Source organism: Thunnus thynnus, chromosome 19 (genome assembly GCF_963924715.1).
Source record: "Thunnus thynnus chromosome 19, fThuThy2.1, whole genome shotgun sequence".
Taxonomy (NCBI): Eukaryota; Metazoa; Chordata; class Actinopteri; order Scombriformes; family Scombridae; genus Thunnus; species Thunnus thynnus.
The window spans coordinates 16,131,842-16,149,943 of record NC_089535.1 but is presented as its reverse complement, the minus strand read 5'-3'; the positions used below and the strand labels follow the sequence as shown (position 1 = coordinate 16,149,943).

The 18,102-nt window shown below is 38.1% G+C and overlaps 1 protein-coding gene across 1 annotated transcript; it reads right to left on the bottom strand.

The window, feature by feature from the left end:
- Positions 1-51: 51 nt before the first annotated feature.
- ggt1b (gamma-glutamyltransferase 1b) lies at positions 52-12,740 on the bottom strand. Its single transcript, XM_067574900.1, is given in 14 exon segments — positions 52-691; positions 2,435-2,548; positions 3,230-3,342; positions 5,081-5,208; positions 5,314-5,501; positions 6,246-6,311; positions 6,313-6,383; positions 8,617-8,766; positions 9,525-9,685; positions 9,796-9,988; positions 10,225-10,314; positions 10,444-10,574; positions 10,821-11,022; positions 12,443-12,740. Coding segments are annotated over 13 exon segments (1,719 nt in total). The 5' UTR covers positions 10,988-11,022; positions 12,443-12,740; the 3' UTR covers positions 52-544.
- Positions 12,741-18,102: the final 5,362 nt, after the last annotated feature.

Sequence of the window (18,102 nt, the reverse complement as noted above, 5' to 3'; positions counted from 1 at the left end):
TTCCCTTAATTTAAAGTATATTCATCAATATTCCAATAATCACTCTAGACATCACAATATCACATCTTTAATAGACAACAATAACAGGAAACAGCTTTACACTGCTAATGATTTACAAAAGTGCTTCATAAATAGGTAAGAATTGTACACTTTTATGACTGACACAGTGTGAGTTTCTTCAGTGAAAATAATGATTTCAACATTTACAGGTACCTGAATGATAGTAAAGCTATCTTCTAAAAAAAAAAAACTTGTGCATTTCTTAATTACATGAAATGATGAGGTGACGTATAAATACAGCAGCCATAAGTATTCAGAATTAATTTCACTTTGTTTTTAAGGTCATCACAGGCACTAAGTCGATGCTCTGTCATCTGAGTTACATGAACATTGTCCGAACGTAATGAGAGAATAATTGGTGCACAAGACAGCTGACGATGGCTCCTGGTCCTTTATTAAGTCTCTAATCTCTCAACTCGTATCACTGGTGTCAAGGTTCACACAGCTACAGTCCCTCTGCGTATTGAGAGGTGTGTTTATGACCTCAGTACCCTGCAGCGTACGCCCACTTACGAGGATCTGACTGAGCACGGAGTCCGTCCTCATAACGAACCACCGCCTGTACCACAGCTCCTGTCGATTTGAGGAGCTCTGTCTCGTGGTTCTTCTTTGCCAAACCAGCCAAGATGTTCTGTAAACAGGAGAACATTTAAAAACAAAGGAAATCTGAGTAGGTGTGGCATGGTCTGAATGTAAAAATGACAAAACATCCTCATTTAGAAATGTATTGATGAATGTGATCATACAAAATGGATCAGGTTGCTTTGAAAAACTTAAGTTTATCAGGGTTGTGGTGTCATCTGTTTTGATAAAGGGTAACGCCCAGTTTAAGATTTCATGTTGAGTTGTAAAAGTCTGTAACTCTCTCAATAAGCGATAAACACTGTTGATATGCTGCTCGACACACAATCAGTGGGATTAAAATGTCATAAAGAGATGATCATAGAAGATAAACCATTGAAGAGAAACCAGCTGAAAATGTGAAAGAGTTTAAATTTATTAGCACTAAAATCTCTGAAAACCTTAAATGGGACAGAAATGTGTAGAAGATCTTAAAGTTGGCTCATGAGAGATTATTGCTGAAGCTGAAAAAAGGGAAGCGATGGTCTGGTTTTACACATCAGCTGTATTTATATTTGGTAGTCTAACTATTGCTAAAACAAATGTATTAAAGAAAATAGTTCTTTCCTTCAACTGAGAAAGTTTGGCTTCACAAAAAGGCTCTGAACATTGCTAGAGACAATTCGTACCCAACATCTGCCCTCTTTGATGCCCACTAGAGGACTCGTTTTAAACCTGAGTGGATTAATAGAGGTACATTACCTGAGGCTGTTAGCACTTTAATGTACATTTTGCATTTTTCTTTGTAATTAGAATAGTATTTTGAGTATCACCTCCTGAATTGTAAATCGTTGGGACTCTGTTGAGACTGTTTTTAGCTTATCTTTTATAGTTATGGTACTGTGTGTACTTTAATATGATTTATTTAATATGATGGCTTTATTAGTATGCTGGGTTGTCACGTCTGTCCACCACTATGAGCTCACCAAAGCAAGTTCATCTGTTGTAATAACAATAATGTTACTTTTAAAAAGTTAATAATGCAATTCAGCTCATAAGATGCTACTGTAAGTTGAGTGATCACACCAAAAAGATTTACTGTAGCACTACTGAAGGTATTAAAGATATAAACAAGATGTCAAACATTGTTTGGTGTTAACAAAGTTAGCACCCTGTTCACTGTCCATGGAGCAGTGTCAGATTTTACATTCCAGTAAAGTTATAAAAATCAATTCCCTGATTTCTAGCTTTTAAAGACCTGTGTACATTTAATGTACATTCATGAACTGTTGTGGCACACTGAAAAAACATTTTAAAATGGGTGGCATTACTCTTTAAATTCATGCTTTCCTGCGGTGTCCTACAGACTCAGATATTGTAATATAAATTACACTATGACATTACTGCATTAGTAACAACCTACAGTATGTGAAACAAATAGTATGTTTACACCTGAGTCATCAGGACCAGTGGGAGTTCAACTGACTCAGCAAGAGTAATATGGGTTTTAATAAGTCATAAAATAATAAGTCATGAAAGAATGAGCTGATGTTCTGCTTTTACAGAAAAGATTTATTTTTAGCCAGATCACAAATTAGACTATTAATATACTAAATATTTTTCTCCTTATTGATATACTGCATTGATCCCTGAAGGTAAATATAATGAACAGCGTCCCTGGTGCCAGTCACGACTGAGCTATAATGGTCTGTGGTTTGCTGGGCTTTTGGTTGAAGGATTGTCTCCCTTCACAACACACCACCCTGCTATTAGCCACATATATCAGTATTGTTTTGCCATTTGTGACACTCACTTCATCAAAGTCAGGCTCAGCTATAGTGGTGTTGGGACTCAGCTGGTTGTGGACCCTTGGATCCGATACAGCTTTCTTCAAATCGTAGTTGAAGAACAGTGCGTTCAGAATCACCTATAAAACAGAAGAAAAAAAAATCGCCCAATGATAAACAGCCAAGAAATTAATAACATTGTTACTATACTTAATGGCTAAGGCTGGCAATTTTCTATATTTTTCTTAATGTCAACAAATCTCATGTGCAGAGCCAAACCAACAATGAGCTGATCCTACCTACAAGTATTGTGTGTGTAACCAAAGCCTGATATATTGAATTCCTCTGTGCTGTAGATCTCCATTGTTGTCCAGAAACTATTAAAAACACATCAGTGAGCCACACTGTTGCACTGGGTGACATGTTCCTTCACTACAAAGAGTTTGGGCTCAGTAGTTTGTTTAGAAAAAGCTCTAATGAGTAAAACAGTGATCATGTTTCCAGTCTCCGGAGAGTAGTTCCGTGTACAGCAGACACCACTGCACATGCGCGGTAACGCAGTTCTGTTTACAGAACTTTGCTAGGTTGTTGTGCTACATATCACAACCTCTTGACTTTGTACTAAGTTTTTTGAGAAGACAAGCTACAACAAGCTAGTAAGTAGGATCAAGTCATTGTTGGTTTGGCTCTGCACATGAAATTTGTTAACAATAAGAAAAATACAGAAAATCGCTAGCCTTATCCTTTAGCAGTAGTACACTACACAAATTACTCTAAATGGTTACAATAGCTGTATCAACTTTTGGTAGCTTGTGGCCTACCTGAGCAATAGAGGTAGTGATTTTTGTTCCTCCTGAGCCTCCGACCACCATCTTAACTTTGTTGCTTTTGTCAAAGAGGATGGTTGGACACATAGAAGACATTGGCCGTTTCCCTTTTAACAGAATATAATGTTAATGTAAGTTTAAAACAAGGTCAAATGAAATTAAAGCTGCAAGCACCGTTGGTCGGGACCTCGCACTCTGGTCCGTCAGGATCAGATCATTTTGCTTTTAAAAAATGAGGGATATTTCTTACAAGTGTGGTGTGCTTTTATTTTGAAAGTTTGATTGACAGGATGAGAATTTTCTGCAGGGTGAGACATGTCTGTCTTGCTCGCACCTGTGTCATCAAAATTATGCAAGTTTTGGGCCCATTCACTTGAATTTCAATTAGTAAATTGAAAACTCTTGATGAGTTTCTGTGTAAAACAAATTATTTTCCTAATTTTCATCAAGTCTATTTTTAGAAAAGGAAAGACTTTTAACCCACATGACCTGGTCGAAGTTTGATTGACATGTGTACTGTCAGGTGTGTAGAGACAATAAGTAACTGCAGCTGGACACTGAAAAATACTTATATATTTGAATGGAGAGTGTGAGCGAACCCACACCTTTTTGAACATTTACTACTTCCACATAGTTTTAGATACAACCTTCATTTGAACTTTAAATGAGTCACGAGACTTTGACCTACAAATCTTGAATTTACATGTTTTTTCTATCTTTTATTGTTTTTGAGATATTAGAGTGTGAATTTTAAAGTCTTTTCTTGCTCCGCCTGTGATTTTATAATGAGTGTGTATTGCGGAATGTTTCACAGCACTGAGGGAGTGACATCACCAGGAGCAGTTGGAGAGGAGGATTTTAGAGTACGCTTTTTGTGAAATCTCCTCATAAATCCCATTACTTTGGCCAAAGCTTACATTAAAAATCATATTTTTTGGTAGGAAATTTTGTTGTGAATCCATTGATACAGGTTTGAAAGTGATCAGACTTATAGTTTAGACGTCAGAAGCCTCTGTTTGACACAAAGTTCATGCCCATAGATTGCCTCCCCATTGTTTTACATTGTAAGGGTGATGTGGCACTGCAACTTTCAGGGCTTATTAAATCCAAACTGTTTGAGTTATTACAAAGTTTTTAACACCTTTTTTTCAGCATAGTGTCATAAGTCACCTATTAAAGTTTGAAGCCGATACCATTAATGCCCTCGGAGGAGATAGCATTTGTTCAGGGGCCAAAATTGGGGCAAAGTCTTATTTTAAAAGGCTAATTGCGGACTTCCTGTTGGATTTAGGTTAGGGGTGTCAGTGTACGATTTGTAGGTCTTGATGAGACAAATAATTGAGTTTTGGTTTGATCTCTCTACGACATTCCTACAGGCCGTGGCAGCCATTTTAGTTACATAGGTGGCGCTAGAGAGCACATTTTGGCACTTTAGGGGTTAATTTTTACATTTTATCAAATTTTTTACCAGACCTGATGTGCGTGCCAAATTTGGTGAGTTTTTGAGCATGTTTAGGGGGTCAAATTTAGGTGTGATGTCCCATAATAATAAAGAAAGAAAGAAAGAAAGAAAGAAACAAACAAACAAACACACGCCTAAGGGCGAGGACCCTACTGTTTTACAGTAGTCCTTTGCCTTTTGGGCTCGGTCCCTTTGTCCTTTGGTGGCTAAATTGAGTTAATGCACAGCACAATCCAAAGACATAATGTACAGTATCAAGAAGTACAGGCCGACCTCTGTCCAATCTGTTCATCAGCCTGCAGTTGAACAGCCAATCTATATGACAGTTTTACAAGATTTGAAAACCCTTATGTGTGTTTCATGTGTGTTGGCTTTAATCTAACCTGGCCTGATGAAGTTATTTGGTGAAGGAGGCACTCCAAAGCCGTTTGTGATGAGCGGGGAGCTGAAGTCGTCCATCTCATTGTTGAGGAGGATCCCTGTTGATCTTGACATGACTTTGGAGCCCAAACTGCAGGAAAACAATAACCATTAAGATATCAAGGGCGTTACGGGGACAAGACCAATCAGCTAATACTGGTGATAATATTTGTCACAGCCAATGAGGAGGTCATACTATTGGTTAATGGTGCTGGTGGCCGCCACAGCGCTTCCGTCCTCTGCTACTACAGAGAGGTGTGCAGTCCCGTGGTTCTCAGGCAGGTAAAACTCTGGCTCGTAGTAGTTCATGTGATGTGTGGTATCATCTGTAATCTTTTCACGGAGGTCATCAGCATAGGACCTTGAAGTCATATTCTGGATGAGCTTTGGGGGAGAAAGTGGGACATAATTCAAAATCTTTTTTAGGGAATGTATTTTTTAGTATTATGTACTAACTATTGACTCATATTGTGGTGAAATACTGTGGATATGACTAATACAGTGCTCACATGTGTGACTGAAGCTTGTACTTAATTCATTTGTCTGAGTGTGTGATTGATTGACCCTAAGAAACACCAGTGTGCCATAAACAGCACCTGGCTATGGTGGTCTTGGTTCAATATTGAAAAAGTACACAGTGACTCAAAGCACATGACAGGACATGTTTACTTTACATTAACATTTAACCGAAACACATGCAGGAGCAAGAATGTACATTCCTGGTCTCTAGTGTCAAAGTCCTGCGATTATGACTTCAGTACTGTACAAAAACATAAAGCGCTGGTCAATGAAAAACATTGCCAGTTGACATAATCCAGACAGTGATTACGTCTTACATTCAAAACTTAACTGGTAAAACAAATTAAAAGTATAGACATGTAATTTGTAGCAGACAGGGTTAGAATATGCATATTTTGTCAAAAGTAAATCCAAACAATAATGCAGGGTAATTGTTAGATGTTCATACTTGTGAAAAGATTTATTTAAAGCTGCTATGTGTAGAATCTGAAAATGTTTGACAAAGTATTAGAGAAGGTTTGTTTCCTTACATACAAGAGGAGCTGCTACTGGTTCTGGGTAAACCCTTTTATTGTTAATTTGTGTTTTAAGCAGAGGCCGTGACCTTACGTTTGTAATATTGAGGAACGCTGGATCTCCAAGCAAGGTCCTTTTTGCATAAGCAAAGCGAAAGGCCTACCACGATGCGGTGGTAGGTTAGGATCTTTTTCTCAGTGCTTGCCATGCTATCTGAGGTGAAGTTGTACCCTGTAGAAAATACACACAATCAGTAACTCGATTTAAACCACAGTCTCATTCATCTGTCTTCATTCAGATGGCTGCTCAGGTAAGGAAAGGAGACAGCTAAAATGGACTTGACCCAGGCTGTTCCTGTGTTTGTATTTAGTCTGGAAGCTGCTCTGAGCAGACCACGGGTATTAGCCTGAGCTGACAGCCACAGAGGAAGAAAAGAGGAAGGTTGAAGGAACTGGAGAGTTTTGGTTTGATGGGTTTCAGCTGTTGGACAGAGACAGGAGTCACGGTAAATCAGTAGGATGAAAGTTTTGGGCAGTCACTGAAACGTGTGCCTCCACCACTCGACTGTGTCCAATTAGAGGTAAATTGGTGAGATTAGTGTTAGTGTGTGAGGCAGGGGGCCGCAGTGAGTGGGTGGCCAGTCAGAGGAAAGGAAGAATCAGAGAAATTAATTACTTTAGGAGCAAGTTTCTCATCTAATCCTCGGACGCAGACACTGTCACTGGAAAATGCAGTGACAGAGAGACTGAAGCAGAGAGACAGTGTCTTCAACATGGACAGTTTCTGTAACACATCTATGACCAGCCAACAAAGGAGAAAGTAAAATCAGGCAGATTATGGTGCTCACAGAATATCATTATTCAATGAAATGGTGATAGTTGATCAGACTGTGAGCCTCATAGGTGTGAAGACTCAGCAAGCAATTATATTTGGATCTTAATTACTGCATTCAAACAAAAGCCTTTCTGTCAGGTTTACAGAGTAGTTCCCTCAGTAGTATTTCAGTTAGTTCATTCTCTAATTTAGAGGAAGTTAAATTTTAACTCGATATTGTTTTAGTAGCTTATGTCATTTTGAGGCACCATCTGTTAATGTTGTCAGTATCACCAATTCAAGTCCTCATATGATGTAATGAAAACAACAAAACAGGTTGTTTGTCAGTGACTTTAAAAACAACCAATGTTGTCATTATAAAAGTGAGTCATATGAGCTTTTTCCAATCTGTAATGTTTGGTGAAGGATTAGCTTATCCCGTGTTCACGCTATGTCGGATGGATGGGAAGGATTGGATGGATTCCCATGTTAAGGACTTGTGAGCAGTGGTGTCATCTCTACAGCCTAACTCAGTAAGGTTGTATGATAATTAAGTGGGTCATATGAGGGTTTAAAATAATGTGCATTGACAAAATTACATTATATCTGCTTTGAAGCACTTCTGTATTATTAAGTGCCGAGCTTTCAGAAAAGTCCCAGTTTCCCAGTCGTTATTACGTCTTGGAGGGTGACATGAATGCTATTTACAAGTTAGAAAACACGTAATTACGGTAACTGATATAACATGAACGCAGCATAAGGGAGGGGAAAGATCATGGTCATGGTTATAACAAAGCTAGTCAGTCTACAGTCACACCAGCAGCTCTTTGAAGACATACTGCACAATGGTGCTTTGAACTGAATACTAACATCAACATGCTAACAACTCAAGATGACAATTTTACCATGTTGATGTTTAGCAGGTATCACTGTTACCATGTTCACCATCAATGTTTAGCATGTTTGCATGCAGATAATTTCTAATTGGCACTAAATATGAAGTGTAGCTGAGATTCATTTGTTTAGCAGATATTTGGGTATAGACCAAAGTATTGGGCCAATCGGAATGTTGAGAAGCACTAAATTAAAAGGCCAAGGATTATTAACAAAGGTATTCATCCTGTGGGGACTGAATGCCAAATTTCAAGGCAATCCAACAGTTGTCGAGATATTTCACTCTCAACCTGTTGGTGGAACTAAATGAAAAGCTATCACCCTGCCCCAAAGACATCATAACACTTTGCCTGGAAACCATGACTATCTGTGCCAAATTTAGTGGCAATCTACCAAGTAGATTGAGATTTTTCACTGAATAATTTAATATTTAGACTTGTTGGTGGTGGTAGATGAAAAGTCAAAGGATCATCAAAATCATGCCTTGTTTAAAAAAATCTGTATCTGTTTAGCTCTTAAATCATATTTGTCATATTTGTCAGTCATATGATAAAGCATTACAAATTTAGATCTGTGTTTAGTTCTCCTAGGTAACCTTAGCCCAATAAACATACAAGAGTAGATTTCCAGCACAGTATATCAACATGCTGCTCACAGTGGAGTGCTTTCTTTGAATGACTGGCAAAGTGAAGGCAGCTCACATTAAAGCACATTCTCTCCCACTCAGGGTGTTTTTGGACAAAGCATCAAGGCTTACCATTCAAGATGTTTAATATCAGCGAGAGCACAGGGCCGCTAGCGGGGGCATTGGGAACAGCCATGGTGTACTCCCCCACATTCACCCTTAAAGGGTTCTCATCCAAGACAGGCACATAATCCTTCAGATCCTCCATTGTGATGATACCGCCTATACAGGGATTGACAAACACTGTGAATGCACACTTGGACAGAATTGGAAAAACAAATCCTCCTTGCCATGGAAATTAGATGTGCAGAGAGAGGTGCATTTTAGAATATTTTATTATATGTCTTTAAGTCTTTTTTAGCCAATGACTTTTAGTGAGTGCTCTTCCGGAGGTTTCTGTCATTTTTTGCCATTAAAGGGTTTTTTAGGGAGTTGTTTGTTAATCGAATCGAGGCTCTAAGGACAGGGGTTGTTGTATTGCTATACAGACTGTAAAGCTCCCTGAGGCAAATTTGTGATTTGTGATATTGGGCTATACAAATAAAATTGACATGACTTGGTAGTGGCAATAATGATCAAAATGATAATGTCCTTATGCTGTGTGGGTACATAAAATTTATCTGCATAAATAGCGGTAAAATAAAAAGTCTAGATTAAAAAGATGACTCAATTTTAAACTTCTCCACTATAAATCACAAAAGTGGAAACTTGCTATCGCTGGTATTTATAGAAGAATTGTTCATCTTTTTGCTGGGAGTCTGAAGTCAGGTTAGTTCAACAAAATATGTTCAGCTTTTGTGATATTCAGACCTGGATCAAAAATGGGAGAAACAAAGAAAAGCAGCTTTTCTAGAGATAAAATGATATGTGATTTCAGATTTTCCTAATTCAAATGAAAGTAAATTAAGAGCATTATGATCAGGTTATATGAAGGCTAACTATAAGAACAAATTTAACAGGATTTCTTAAAAGAACACTACCTGCTTCCTGAATATCTGTCACAAGGTCCTGAGCTAGTTGTCCTTGGTAGAAAGCATCAGGGCCCTCTTCTGCTATTTTCCTATAGGTCTCTGCAAGCTTTGTAAATCTAATGGTTTCATTTTCTTTCAGGACTTCACCATTTTTCCCACAAAACACTTCACTGAAAGAGAGAAAAAGAACATTTAAGGTAATGAACAATGTTTCAAGTGATTTTCAAACAACCAGACACTGATTTTGTACTCCAAACACCCTTAAGTTGATGCCTCTCACCACAGGGCTGTGTCCTCGAGGATGATTTTCTTGTTTTTGGACACAGCAGAGGCAAGTGCCCTGCCCAAAGGGAAACCTTCTTTTGCAAGATCAATGCTTGGCTGGAACAGGTCTTTCCAAGGCAGTTTGCCATGTCGTCTGTGTGCCATTTCATAACCTCGAATCTCCCCTGGTACAGCAATTGACAACCCTCCTATCAGCCATGGAAACCAAGGAAACAGAATTATATAATTGCCTCGTAGCTTATTCAGCCATTAGTTTATGGTGCTGGCACACATCCCCAAACTTAGATCCTATTACAGCTCTTGGATAATATATTGCACACTCTAATCTCTCTTTTATGTGTTGCTATCACAAGGTCATCATCTCTCTTAATAATGTCTACGACAGCTTCATTTCCATGTCTGATAGCGTACAGTTAAACATTACCTTTCTGGGATAAATCTGTGCTATTGCCAAACATGTTCTCTGTTGCATTGCGTGGCGCCGTCTCCCTGGCATCAATGGTCTCAACTTTCCCTGTGTTGACATCACACACCAGCAAATGCATTTAGGATCCAGATGGTCAACAAGTTGTGTGTAATTTATAAAGAAAAATAAAATAGAGAACATTTTGTGGTGGAGATGTATGTTAGAGAGAAGGTATACCAGTTGTTGCGTCGTAGATGGTGAAGAAAAGCCCGCCTCCAATGCCCATACTGTGAGCATTCATCAGCCCAACACACAGCAAAGCAGCTATGGAGGCATCTACTGCAGACCCTCCTTTCATCAGTATGTCTCTGCAGCAAAATTCATTTTAACACACACAGGGAAGAAAGGATTAGTTTTTATATTTAAGATCTTAAATCCTGTGTGGGCAAAACCAGTAAAAAAAATTCATTAAGCAGGTTCACATGGATTTGCACGTATGCTAAAATTGTGTGTGTACGTGGAGGCAATGTTCATGCTTTTGTGCTTATTTTTCATGTTTGCATGCATCTATGAGCCTGTTTACAGTATCTTCAGTTGTGGGAAGTAGCTCTCACCTGCCGATCTCTGAGCAGGGCCCAGCATCTGCTGCCACTGCTGCCTTCAAGTATACGTCCTCACTGTTGGGCTTCCTTCTCCCCACACCAAAGAAAACGCCCACAAAAGTGGCAACAGCTGCCAACAGCAGCAACGCCAGCGCCACAACTATTGTCTTCTTGGCCATTCTTACGTCAGGAACAATAAATACTTATATAATGTCTGAAAAAACAAAAAAACATTTTCTTAATTTATACTGAAACCCTTTGTTTTAAATAGTTTTTTATTTGTGCACTCTGCTCTCTTTTGTATCGATTTTATATCTTTTTATGTATATGTTGTCTTCATGTGCTTTGTGTTTTTATCCTGTTTTGCACTGCTGCACAACCAAGTGCTCCTTGGGGACAAATAGCATGATTGTGACATATACTATGTATGACATACAATACAGGTATAAATATTAGATAAGATAGTATAAGATAGTATAAGATAAGATAAGATAAGATAAAATAAGATAAGATAAATATGCTCAAATTCATATGTTGAGTGTGAGACAGTAGTTCTTGATAAAATACTATAGTTTAAAATAATAAAACCAGATATAATCAAACCAGATAATAAACAATCAAACCCAAACAGCATCCTTCCGAACTCCAACCAAGGATTTAGCACCTGACAGCACAGTATTTCCAAGTGATGTATCCATTCTTTTTTTTTCTTTTTTTTTTTTTTGGCATTATTTACTAAACCAAATAACTTTGGGGCCAATAAATCAAAATTATATATGGAGGCCCCATGGGAATTAATAAAACCCAACCCCCCCACTTAAAATTGAGTCCACTCCACCTCTGTTGGCATCTGTACTTTGCTTACTAGGCTTAAATAGAAAACACTGAGAATTTGTGTTGATTAATATTTGCCAATCGGTGCTCCAGGCCACATCATGTCTAAAATTTCTAATTAAAAACTGTCTAGAGTTTATGTTCTCAAAAGGCAAGGTTGAATTAATAAATGGATAAAAAATACTGCTCTATCATGGATAAATTACTTCATTGCTTCCATGAAATGTACATTTAAAACAATTTTGCCTGCACAAATAACAGAGGATTTTGAATTGTGTATTGTGCTGAAGACTCTCTAAATTATTGTTCTAAGTAACATTGTCTGAATCATACATTATACTACAGAGCAGTTTTGTACATGTGAGATGATCTGACTGTGAGGCAGTGCATCCTTCTGGATGTGCTCTCTGCAGCCAATGAATAATTTTTTTAAGCCTGGAGTATTTTAGCTTAATGACACCTCCCATTTGCTCCAAACCCTAAAGCCTACTGTCATGCAGATTATTTGGTCTGTCGAATAAATGAAAACTGATTATGTAACAGCCACAAGAGCCACTGTTGAACATTACAGTACATTAACCATTTATACAAGATCTTTGCCTGCCTTCACATATCATAAGTACAAAGTTACTTCAACAGTTAAAAGTTAAAAGAACATTTTCTAATATAAAACTTTTGAGATGGAAAAATTTTATGCCTACAGTAGTCCTGTGATTTGGATTCAACTCTCTCCAGACTTTGCACCTCCTGGATAATAGTGGTAAACCCTCCAAGACATGAAACACAATTTTCTGTCTTACCTTGATTTCTCTCGGGGCCTCTGCAACAGGCTGCTCACTGTATGCGTTTGCCACGATCTGCAGCAGGTGATAGGTAATAGGCTTACTGTGGTTCTCAATATGTAACTATCACAAAGTCATTAAACTTTAACCCTCCCAACCATAAAACACCTTACTTGTGTTGCCAATGGAAGACAGCGACAGAGGAAACAACACGAGACGATATTTAAGTTATCACTCAAATAATTAGTCATCTGTATTCAATCTTCACATAACTTTCTAAAATACCACAGCGCAAATTGCATGACCCTGAAACTGAGAGGAAACCACATTCCACTGAATGAATGGCTTTTTATCTGCATTGACAGTTAAACCTACTTGTGACAAAGATTAACTAGCAATAGCCTCACTTTGTTTGTGGTTCATTTCAAATAGATGACATATGATTCTACATAGTCAACACTTTCTCAAAATGATAAAGTAGGGCCCTGTTTCACAGCTTTAATGCAACTCAGCTCTAGTATAATATTGTTTTTTTTTTCTTTTTTTGCATGACCGCTCAGAAAACCTTTGATATTTAAGTTTTAAATAAAGTGCCTCCTCACCAGGAAAATGAAGGCTTTCGGGGCTGCAGGGAGAAGATCACATCTGCCATGTGGGGAGGAAAGAACACTAAGAACAAACTGCAGGGGAACAGTGTGAAGGGGTGCGGAGCTGGATGAGAAGGGTCAGTTAAATAAGCAGCCAGGCCAATAGGTGGAGGGCAACAGGGACAGGACACATGATTTTCTCAACTTTGACACAGGAACTCTGCAAGCCAGCCATCCCAGGTAATGAAAACCTCCACTTCCACCGATTAAAGTTGTCTTTGAACTAAACCTCCCAGACTGCACCGCTCCCGCTCCTCCAATTGAATGGCTCATGGAGAAAAAAACAAAGCGCTCAAAAATCAAATTTGTTTAAGATCCAGATGGCCTGAGGGTGTTCAAGGAGGAGTTGTTCCTATGCAATTAGAGAAAAAGCCCTGAAGACCTGTAGCTGAGACAGAACGCCTGACAACTGACCTTGAATTTGATTCCCAATCAGTTGCTTATGTCTGGGTTATGGGTTATTTAAATTATCAGAGCCTTTCTTAAAGAATATAGCAATGGAGCTGCAATGTCACACTCTGCAGCAACACCTTTCCACTTCCAAAATAGGATTTTAAATGTGTATAATTGCGTAATTTAGCTCTCAATATACAAAAAATACTGGTAACACATCCAAGGAGTCTCCTTTTTTTTCATTTGGTCAGTGCATTGGACATTTAGCTACAGCTGTGATAACACCAACAGCTAATGTTTGTGTTTTCACAGCTGTCGCCCTTTAGCTGTACTAAATAGCCATAGTTAGTTACGTAGCTCCATTTCAAGCAGAAACGTATGCAGAGCCATGGCATGCAGGATATATTGCTCTCATTTGGGTGGCTACAACCTAACAAAACATAGTTAATAATAATGGTTTTATTAAAACGACAAGTCGATGGCTCATTCTTTCAGGATTATCATCTTCTGTTCCACAAAAATGAGACTTATAAATATGAGCAGGCCGACACAGCCGTAGCTTCCTACTCAGGCTCCACATGGCCGACTGCCCACAAACATTAATGACAGAAGTTTGATTTAATACTCTAATTAAAACATGAATACAGAATACACTGTACATCACATCATTTACATTTTACATAATTTAGTCATTATAAGAAACCAGCAGCTGCTCTCTGCAGTTTTCTCCTAATTTCTTCTTTAGAATAGAACATATCCACTGTTTTTTGCATAATGTGAAAAAGCTTTATCACACGTTCTACCATCTTTTTCTTCCTCTTGTTCTTCTTCTTTGTCTTCCCTTTATTACTTCGGGTATATAAAGAATGCATGGCACTGCCGGATAATATATACGATATTGTATTTGTGTTTCAACAATCAACGGCTATGCTGGTCTATAAATCTGGAGGTATGTACAGTATGTGAGGCCACTGAAACATCCAGCTTTAGCCCAGACACTGTACAGTAGACACTCCACTCTAAAACCCTGCCACCATGAAGAGACAGATTACTTTAAGTCCGCCACAGTTATTCTCATACCATTCCTATGATTCATTGAATTTAAATGGTCAGTAAACTCAGAAACCACAGAGTGACACTGTGCAGTATAGAGGGAGAAAGAGCAGCACAGGAGATTACATTAAAGATCATGAAATATTCCTTCTCCACCATGCTGTACGTCTGCTCCTGGAGTGCGCTTCTGGCTGTCAACTCTGACACCTCCTGTACCAAAATATCCAGGAGTTCAGTGTATCTGTCAGGAGGAGAAGGGAGAGAGTGGAGGTTAGATGTATGTTATACTGTATAGAGGTGCTTTAAACGTCTCTCAAACGTCCTCTTGTGCCTCTCTGTTTGCTGAAGCACTCTTATGAATAAGATCAGTTAGGGCTGTTCCTCTATGCTATCATATATCCAGCTTTCCCGTGAAGAATCTCACATAACTTTCAGACCAGGGGCCAGTTTCACGTTAATTTTGACACATGTAACTAATTAAAAGAAGCACCATAATTGCGACCCATGCATGAGCATTTAAGAGGACTGTAAGACTCGTAAATGTATCTACAATTTGTGAGTGACAATCACTTCTGCAAAGGGGCACTGGCACCATTTGCAATCTGTGTTTACGCAGTGCTCACAAATTGCTTTTGTGAAACGGGCCCCAGGGTGTTGGGTGAGCAGTAATAGCAGTAATTCTACCGTTCTGGTAGGGTAGCCCCACTTAGACGAGGCAAAACAAAAGTACACAAGGTGCTTTAAGGATACTGGGACTTTGGTACAATCCAAAAGAAAATACAGAAAATTGCTACAAACCTTGAGGTGAGGAGCATGCTGTTTTTTCCGTAGACTCTGGTAATAAGGGAATCTGCTACCTGCTCAAATCCAGTGTGGGGAAAAACAAGAACCTTTACAATCCAGGAGATCAGCTGCTCTGAGAACGAGGTGGACTATGAAATCCTGAAATCCAGACTGAAGCAGTAAAAGCCATCAAGCTTTAGTGCCAGCATGATGCGGCTGCACCAGGCCCTGCAGGACTACTCTTTTGCTCCATGGCGCCATCAATATTGCCTCAATGACTTTGTATTTGGGCTGGGAACCCTAAGGTTCTCTCCATGTTTTGAGTAGTTTACATGATACACATCTATCACTGACAGTGAATGCGGTTCACTCCCCTGTTGTTGACATACCTGTGCCTGGAGGAAATTCTCACAGAGCATTTTTCCCAACACCTTTTGGTTTCATGAATGAATGTACAAATCAAGCATGAAGGTTCGGTCATCCAGGTTATGGTAGAATGTCTATTATTAGTATGTCAAGGGCAACTGGAGTTAATAGACATCAGGCTAGTTGAGGCCTTATATTGGAATTTAAATACATGAATAATCAAGACTGAGTGCTGAAATGCTGTATTTGAAAGTCAATTTCAAGTTTACGCCTACTACAACCACTTCTAAAGTTACTACACATAAACAAAATAGACAACAGTCAACTTTGTAAAACTCCCCAAAAAATTAAAGGCAGCATAATAATAATAATAATAATAATAATAATAATAATAATAATAATAATAATAATAATAATAATAATAATAATAATAATAATAATAATATACAACTCCCATCTCGACAAAAAAGCAACACAGACGGATCATAGGAAACAAAAAGTTGCATCTTTAGTGACAGAGCTGCCAGAGGTGAGGAGTACCAGATCTACTACTGGACTGGATTAAATGGAGAATGGGAGAAACAGCAGCCAAATAAAGAAAATCAAATAGATTTTCGATGTTGGTAATAATATAAGTCATTTATTGGAGGGGCTACAGCCCCATCTTGCCCCATCTTGCCTTATTTGGTAACATAACACTAGGCGGAAGAGCTGTGTTTCACCTCCATCTCTGGGGGTGTAAGCACACCCAACACACACAGTCAATAGTGTATAGACACAGCCTCTACATCCCTGCAGTGAGGTTGAGAAGTTAACTGGCTGAAGGTTAGCGGCTGTTTAAGTTGCTCTTCAAAAACGATTTGTCCTAAATAGTTAAAGTCTCTCCACTACTCACACATACAGGTCATGTTTTCCAGTATTTGATTAAAGCTGTCTATCAGCCCATCTCTCTCAGCTTGATCGATACTGTACCTGATTTAATGGGCATCCAAAAGTACAACTTGGTCCACAGAGCTGATGGATGTACTTGGGTTCAGACTCTATTTCACAATTTCAACGGAGGACTTTTTGTTTTGTTAGGCCTGTGCTTCCTACAGCTCCTTACCTGTTATGAATGTACTGTCCAGTGTGCCCTAATTAGCCCTCAAGAGTAGGAACTGTCTTCAAAACATGACATTTGTCAGCATCATAGGACACTTGTGAAATTCATTCATGCACATTTTTTTCATATTCACACTCACAATGGTCATACATAGTGTTACAGCTCACATAGGCTGGTGACCTGAGATTCTCTCTACAATCTCTACAATTTGTATAAAAATGTGATATGTACACAAATACATTCACCTAAAAAACACACACACACACTTTTACCAACATATAGGTGTTTCTGCAACTATGGTCACTTTTAACTCTCTAAAATTAAACAAATCAAAGATGAAAAAAATCATATAAATGATCAGTAAACAAAAAACTATAATTTTAATATGGTGTAAAGTAATATTTATGTGAAACAATTTCATTTGAAATAATGTCATTGTAATTGGATTAGCTCTTTTCATGTATCTCAACATTGAGACCAGAGTTGTGGGACATAAGTGAACAAAAGTGATGTTTAGACCTATAAAATGCTTTATAAATTTTATTAAATCACATTATTTAATAATTATTTTGTCAAGATGTGTAATAACATTGTGTATATATTTATCAAGCATCATATGACAAATTTTAACATGAATCCAAAATTTCACTGTTGAGACTTAAAAATGCCTGTAGTTGCAGAAACACCCAGATACTTGGCCATGCATGAATTTAAAATGACATTGAATCAAAATAACGAGTAGTGGAGAGGCTGCTACAAAATATAGAAAAAAAAAAAAACATAAGAAAAGAGAAAAAAGAAGAGACAAATGTTAATTCTCAACAATTATGTCTCATTCCACTTGTCCAACAGTCAACACTGTATTGGAAGTTACCAATGTTGAGCCAAAACAATATGAACACCTTTAAAATGTAACACAATCCAATGCAATATCTCTGAAATAAATACTACCTCTGTAAAAAGGTTATTATGTTCCTGTATATTATGTTCTTTTCTTCCTTTTCTGCATTGGAGTTATTTTTAATAATAACTCCAAGGTCAGTTATCTATCTATCTATCTATCTATCTATCTATCTATCTATCTATCGATCTATCTATCTATCTATCCAGTACATTATCATATTACTAGAGGATGAAATCGTTACATAAGACCCCAAAAATAAACATGATTACACAAGTCAGTTTTTCTCTGACTTTTCTCTGACTGACAGTGAAAACGTTTGTCAAATAAACAACCTGGGCGTTGTGATGTGGAGTCAAGCAAGAAAAAACTCAGCTGAAACCTGCTCCTACATGGGTCTCGGGCTGAGCGAAGAATCGCTATCTGATTGGCT